This window comes from Tinamus guttatus, unplaced genomic scaffold, assembly GCF_059628265.1.
Source record: "Tinamus guttatus ecotype Peru unplaced genomic scaffold, ASM5962826v1 Tinamus_guttatus_pri_ptg000327l, whole genome shotgun sequence".
NCBI lineage: Eukaryota > Metazoa > Chordata > Aves > Tinamiformes > Tinamidae > Tinamus > Tinamus guttatus.
In genome coordinates, this window is record NW_028288861.1 from 542,781 (window position 1) to 550,131 (window position 7,351).

The 7,351-nt window shown below is 42.3% G+C and overlaps 1 protein-coding gene across 1 annotated transcript; it reads right to left on the reverse strand.

Moving 5' to 3' along the window:
- Positions 1-4,676: 4,676 nt before the first annotated feature.
- On the reverse strand, positions 4,677-5,287 carry GREM1 (gremlin 1, DAN family BMP antagonist). The gene has a single exon (XM_010221476.2). It carries the CDS (start codon positions 5,284-5,286, stop codon positions 4,732-4,734), a length of 555 nt encoding a protein of 184 aa, XP_010219778.1. The 5' UTR covers position 5,287; the 3' UTR covers positions 4,677-4,731.
- Positions 5,288-7,351: the final 2,064 nt, after the last annotated feature.

Here is a 7,351-nt window from a genome sequence, read left to right on the forward strand (position 1 = left end):
AAATAACTGCATCGTTTTGGCAAATGCATGCCCCTTTTCCAGCACAGGCCATGCTGTTGACAGGGAGCTGGCGAGGAGCCACGATGCTGCTGGTTCCAGTGACCCGTCCTGAACACGCCAGACCTACTGTGTGCATGTGCTGCTCAGCTGTCCCGCACATGCGCCGCGAGCCTGACGTGCTCTTGAGGCCTTCGTCTCGTTACGTGTGTACAAATCAACCACACGGCACATGGGTAGCAGAGAACATGCGAGCAGGGATCGCGAGCAGAAATCCAGACTCCCTTGCAGGAGGAAGGGAAAAAATGATCTTATTTCCATTTCCCTGAAACCTTAAGATGTGCAGCTTGTCTCTCTCTTCTTTTCTTTAGCATCATCATAAAGTGCCTGGGACTTCACAGAGGGTGCATCTTCGATTCAAATTTGCCATGCTAAAGTAAATTATAATGATGGTCTTCGTTTATTAGCCTATAAGTAATAATACCATAGTACAAGAAAGTACTAAAAAGATAAGTCCAAGAGTTTTTGAGAGAAAAACAAACAAAAAAACTCTCCTATCTCTTTGTTGTAAATCTTCAAATGAAGATATACATGGAAATTGTCATGGAAATATATTGTGTCCAGTTGTGCCCAAGCCTCAGACCAGAACAAATCAATTGCTTTTTAGAAGTAATGATTCATAAAATTTTAGAAGCACAGAAAATCTTTTAGAAGCGAACAAAGATTTAAACAACCTCCTTTAGAATTAAACATCCTTTAGAAAAAGCTAGACCCCAAAACCCACAAAGAAACAGTACTACAGAGACTGGTCAGCTCCGTGTTTCACCAGAGCTTAGTAGGAAGAAAAACGCCCAGGATCTTGTCATCACTCTGCTTTTCAGAACTGAAACTGGACATCTGAATCTTTCCTTCAGTTACCTGTATGCTAAAGGGAGACACTGCCTAGCTGGTAGGATGGTGCATATATAATACCCCACTGTCATTCCTTTGAACAGAAAGGTATACCACTGAAAATTTTATTTCTACTCAGAGGCCCATGTGGGTTGCGAGATTGTCCTCAGACCAGTTCAGTAAGATGGAAAGAATGGTGAAGCATTGGAACAGACTGCCTAGGGGAGTGGTAGAGTCACTGATCCCTAAGAAACATGTAGATGAGACACTTAGGGACCTGGTTTAGCAGGCGTGGTGTTGAAGGGTTTATGGTTGGACTCGATGATCTTGAAGGCCTTTTCCAACCATAATGATTCTATGATGATATCTCTTTCAACATAGTCTGGGCTGCACAACTCACATGCCTGATGGAGAAGCAGGTTGGGATGATATGATCTAGACTGCTATTGCCCACCTCCTACCTGCTGAGCAGGAAGCTCGAAGCAGTCCATCCTCTGTGGTCGCAGCTCCTCCTCGGTGTCAGTCTCTCCAAGGGCTGTCAGCAGGGAGAGAGGAGTTAAAAGGTAATGACAAACTTTTAGGTACTCTCTGTCATTACTTTCCAACTTCTCCTTCCCTATTTGCAGCTTCAGAAGTGTCGTGTTGCAGAAGTGTTCCCTACGCTTTTGTGAAAGTGGTAATGAAACACAAACGGAGGTAAGGTGTAAGGCGGGCATGCTGAATCCAACAATCTCTACAGCAATTCAAGTTTTATTTATATTTTGAACTGTCACTATATGGTTTACAAGGGGAAAAGTGTGAATAAAGATTGAGATTTTTCCTTCTATAAATTGTGGAAGGGTGAGGGGGAAGTGACAGATCTTGTTTAAAAACCTTATTGAAGCCGCCCTGGTGAATGATGGTGCCATTGCTTGTCTCTATGGCTCATTGTCATAATGTAAGCTCTTTTCTAATTAGAAGAAACCACAGAAGTCAGAGTAAAGTACAACAGATCCAGAAAGAGCTGGAAACTTAAGGAAGAAATAATAATAAAAAAAAACAATAGACATGGGCTGGAGAAGATTTTGTATTTATTTGTTACTAGTAGTTAAAATGACGTACAAAATGCTGGGAAGAAAAAACTCCAATTCTATTCAGTTACAAAATAATTAAAACTTCATTTTAAACCAAGTTTTGCTTTGTGAGACCGAGCATGAAAATACTGCAGCCTTAGGTTATATAGTCCATTGTTTTTAGAATAAAGCAGACATTTAAATACATATTGTGGTTGATATTTAATATCTTGTATAATTGTAAGTTAGCAGAACTTTCTTACTCTCAGGCAATAACTAGCAATTCATAAAAGTTCTTTGTATAAAATTTACATATTTATGGCGGGGATCTGCCTCCAGGGGAGTTCCTTTGTGATCAAGGCATAGGCTCTTTTGGAACATAGGTTTGTAAAATTGTTATCAATTTTCCTTCAGAATGCTAACCTAATGTTAAATAGAGGAGCTAGTAATGTCTAAAGCTTTGCTTGGTGTCTAAGGGTTTTAAGATATCGCAGCCTAGGATGAAATCCTATCATCGTTAACAAAAATAGGAGTGTTGCTGTCAACTTAGAATGAAGATAAAATTTCATTCTTAAGGTTTGCCCATTACTGTAATGACATTAGCTAGTATACAACTTCAGCAAAGATTGAGATCGGCCCTTGCACCTCCAAACCAACTCAAAAAAAAGGAAAACAACCCCTGTAAATTATCATTGAGAAAAGGATTTGTATTAATAATAACATTAAATATCCATATCTTTCTGTTTAACTATTCACATTCCACACAGTGGAAATCTACCTCCTGTAATTCCAGATTTTAAAACTGGATTTTAAAACCCATGAATAAATGTGTCAAATCTGCTGAATGAGAGTATACCAGATGCAATGCCTTTTAGTAACATGAAGCAAGGAGTTGCCACCTCCCAATGGCACAGCTGCAGACCTCAGAGCAGTGTGTGCTTTCCCATAAGAATATATGGACTGCAGAGATGTAGCATACAGCTAATAATTGCACAATATATTGTGTAATGGCTGTGATTTTGCTGTAACGACTGCACATTTCATGTGTTTCCGTGTGTGTGTGATGTGCCACTGCGTGTGCTGCTTGAACGTGTTCATACAAGCAGGAACATACTCCTTGCGGCTCAGGGGACAGAAACACCGTCTGGATAGTGGTTCAGTGTCGGCCTTGTTGTCAGCCCAGCACTGGCAGCAGTCGGCGCAGGAATGTGCTTCTTCTTGGGTGCAACCCATGAGCAGCGTGGGCTCCAAAGCCAGCGCCTCGGGGGTCACCTAGAGAAAACGGCTGTGTTTGGTGCCCCCCCCCCCCCACCAAAATCCATGCTCAGCTCTGGCTTCAGCCCCTCGTTCCATAGGCGGGAACAGTGGCAGAACCTTACAGGTGAGGCCTGTCCCCTTCCATGTTCCTCCCCTCCACCAAAGCAAGAGGGGCAGCTAGCCCTTAATTTTCAGGAAATTCTCTTTACTTAGTCCAGATCCTGTGTAAATGCAAGTCTGTGGTAAAAGATATAAAAAGCGGATTATTGCTGGCAAAGCTCTGTGTGTCTCTTCCAACAAGCTGCATGCCTGTGGCAGAGCTAAAATAACAATAACAATGCGCGGGTTACTAGCCCCGAATGTCGTGCCTTTTGTCTCTTGTGTGGCTCTGGCTTTGGCAGTCACATGATGCTTGCTCTAATTCTTTGCTTTGCTCTTGATGTGCTAAATTACTGCCATTTTGTACTTAGATCTCGGCTAGCAAGAGTTCTGCGCTGCGGTATGGGTGTCCGTGTGAAAAAGAGCAGGAGAGGGACAGATGCGCGTGGCGGGGTTGGCACACTCCCTGCGTGCACGTATCCATACCAATGAATAACAGGTACTGCGTATACATACATGTGTAAATATGAAGGATAACTGCTTGCTGAAATACAAGACTTCAAATGGATCTAGTGGCACAAGAGAGCCTTTTGATCAACTTAGCCATTAGAATTTGGAAATCTCTTTATAGTCTTGTATATAGTTTCTCTTTAATTTATGTAATATATGAATAGGTCTATAAATTAAAGTAAAACGTAAACAGAAGACAATACCTCTTTCTGTGTCTTTCTATATATGTATCTTTCTTTTTTGTTCCATTTGTATTCCCCCATCTACTTACTTTGACCCTTTTCTTCCTAACTTGCTGTAATGTTTTCTTTCCACCTACACTGATATTTTTTTCACACTCCTGCTTTCCCCCTCATTGTTCTGCCAACATGGCTTTTGGAGTGCACTTATTTTCTGAAACTCCTGACACAGCTGTTATTTTTTGTGATGTTATGCTATGGCTTAGTTTACTTTACATTTCAGAGTAACCTCGTGCTTTCAAACTTCTTGTCTGTGCAGTGCAATGTTCCTTTTCATACAGTAAAAGCAACTAGCTTGGCAGGTGAACATGAGGAAAAGCCACAGCTGCACTTTGCCCGTAAACGGCAAAAATGTGGATGTGCACTAGAAAACCTAATTACTGTGATGTTGAGCCTGTGGGTAAATAGATTTTAGTATTTTGAACTCCCGATAAAAATAATTTTACCATAGTGAACATTCATCTGTTTGCTTATCCACCTCCCTTTTCCATCTTGCACACAACCACACACATGCACGTCCTTCCCCTAGGTCCTTTTTTGATTCTTTGTTCTTGTTGTTTCTTATTTCAGATAATTCAGTCGGTCCCTCTCAGTTGCTCCAGCCCTGGAGGTATGCTAGCGTATACCTCTCACTCTCGCGATGCTGGCGCACAGTCAGAGTGCAGTCAGTCTGGCGTTTCCTCCGCTTAGTCCAAGTCAATAGATATACACCGGCACTCCTTAACTCGGGTGATCCTCTTCTTCTTCCTCGGGGGCTGAAGCTCAGGGCAATTAAGTGTGACAGTCATGGTGGTGAATTTCTTGGGCTTGCAGAAGGAGCAGGACTGGAAAGAGCCTTCTTCTTTGCGGACGTGCCTCGGGATGTAGAAGGAATTGCATTGGCCATAGCAGAACCTGTTGATGATGGTGCGACTGTTGCAGCCTTCTTCGTGGATAGTTTGTTTGAGGGGTTGAGTTTTACACCAGTCCCGCTTCAGGTATTTGCGCTCGGTGATGTGCAGTGCCTCCTGACTGGACTCCAGCACCTCCTCGGCCGGCATTGAGGTGCCCTTGCCCCGCTCTCGATGCCGGGAGCCCGGCTGCTGCTGCGCCTGCGTCTGCTCTGAATCATTGGGCTGCTCTTTGTCAGGGGGAGGGATGGCACCCTGAGAGCCACGGTTCCTCTTCCTGCCTTCTGCTGCGGGCAGCAGAAATCCCACCAGAAGAAACAGAGCACCCACGGCATACAGTGTGCGGAGCATCCTACAGAGAGGGAGTGGAGGAATAAAGCACAGTTGGGGATTTCAGACACCATCAGAAATCAGGTCAGGTATGCAGTAAATCTTCAGTTCTATAAGAGATATGTGTGTGCATATGTGTATACACACGTGCAAGATAAGTTTTCAGTCTTTACCAGTTGGACAGCTATTTCAGAACTACAGGGTAGTTAAAGCTTTCATATATGGCAATTCAAAGTCAAAGCAAGTCCAAACATAATTCAGTTTTGTGTAGCATGCATCTACTTCCAGCTCCTTTCTCCTTGTATATTACCCTGTTTAAGTTCCAATTCCCTTATGTCTTACTGACACTATGAATGTTGTTCTTGATTTACACTTGTGGAAGAACAGATTTTACGTAAGGGTTGCTATGAAATGGCTACCTGTAGTAGCAGAGGACTAAACTCTCTGGCTCAGGAGATCTATTCCAGCTATGTTTTCTGAAGTTATAAGTTTAGCTCAGCTTCTTAAATAATCTGCCTACAATATATGATCTGCACCTGTTTGAATTACAGCATCCCAAACTCTCCTTTACTGCACTGTGTGGTTCGACTGAGTCTGAGTGCAATGAAGCCTAAGGTAAGTAACGGATATACAATGAGACATACAACTAATACAAAATAATACATAACAATAAGAGAATGTATAAGCTAAAAGAGCTGTCTCTTATTTCAGATTTCATAATTCAAATTTAATTTCAAATTAGTTTCAAATTAGATTACTGTGAGTCCTTGATAGTTACTCAGATGCAGTCAAATAGTGTTGAGACATTTTGAGATTTGAGTTTTAGTTGTTTTATATAGTGTATTATTGGGAGGTCATATGAGGACAGCAGTATTTCATACATGACACGAGGTCACAAAGGGTTGCATCGTGCAAGAATGTCGCCTGTGCACCCAAAACCACTTCAAGTGCACTGAAGTGGAGACAACCGGGCTCTTCAAAACTGCGCATCTGCTCCAGACACAGTTACTGGTGTCGGACTCTCCTTCTTCGTTCTTGGCGACCCAGGTACTTTCCACCATTACTGGTAGCTCTCAAGGCTATGACAATGAGCTGGGAAGGAAGTCCTTGGTTGTCACACATCCCAGAAGCTCTAGACTCTCCACGATGTTTCAGAAAGCAAGGGATGGCTTCAGCCAGCAAGATGGCTTGGGAAGGGGGCACTCGGGACCCTCCTAGCAGGGTGCTTGGGAAAAGCCCCTGAAGGGGCTCTTTGCAGTTCTACCATTTTATGATTTTTTGCAAGCAATCAAAGATGTACATACATTAAAAAGGGAAGAAATGGGAAGAAAAAAAAAGGAAGTTGCTCTCTTCTACATGCTTCAAGTGCTGTAGTTGAATCTCTTATTTGACTAATCCTACCACTGAAGGGCAAAATAGCTTCTGAACTGGAGTCCTGCTTATGTTGCCACCCAGCAAACATATGAAACATGAAACCACAGGAATTTCCCTGTACTATTTTACCTGCTCTGCCTAAGGCAAAGTAACTGGGCAAAAAACCAGTCAGATGCCAACTTTACAGCTGCAATGTAGTCACTCAGGAGAGGCTCAAGATGGCCATTACTGCTGCAAAAATGAACATTAATTTTTAAGGTCTTTCCAGTCACCAAGTCAAAATAATCTTTGTATTATGGTGTTCAAAAAGCCCTTCCGCCTGATGGGGCTAGGAAAAGAGCTATAAGGGTGGAAAAGGGTTACAGGAGCTCTCCACCACGTTCAGGGACTTGCTTGTGGATATAGTATTACAAACGTTCATCTCAGGATCATTGTGGTGCCTAGAATGTATAATATGCATGATGAGTATATGCATTTGTTGTATTAATTTGGGTTTACAAACCAGAATGTGCTACATTTAGAAGTTTCAGGCATAAAGAAAGGGGATGTTAGAATGACACTACTACTGGTTCCAACAGACAACGTAGAAAAGCTGCTTTTAATATCTAAATAAAATGCTGTACAGAACATGCAATTTTAATATCCTTGCAACACAGACATAGAAAGAAAAAAATGTTGGGAATTCTGATTGAAGACTAACGCAGCGTAATTT

Bases quoted from the DNA above. Each gene is read 5' to 3' on its own strand.
- GREM1 (XM_010221476.2), bottom strand. From the start codon at position 5,286: ATGCTCCGCACACTGTATGCCGTGGGTGCTCTGTTTCTTCTGGTGGGA.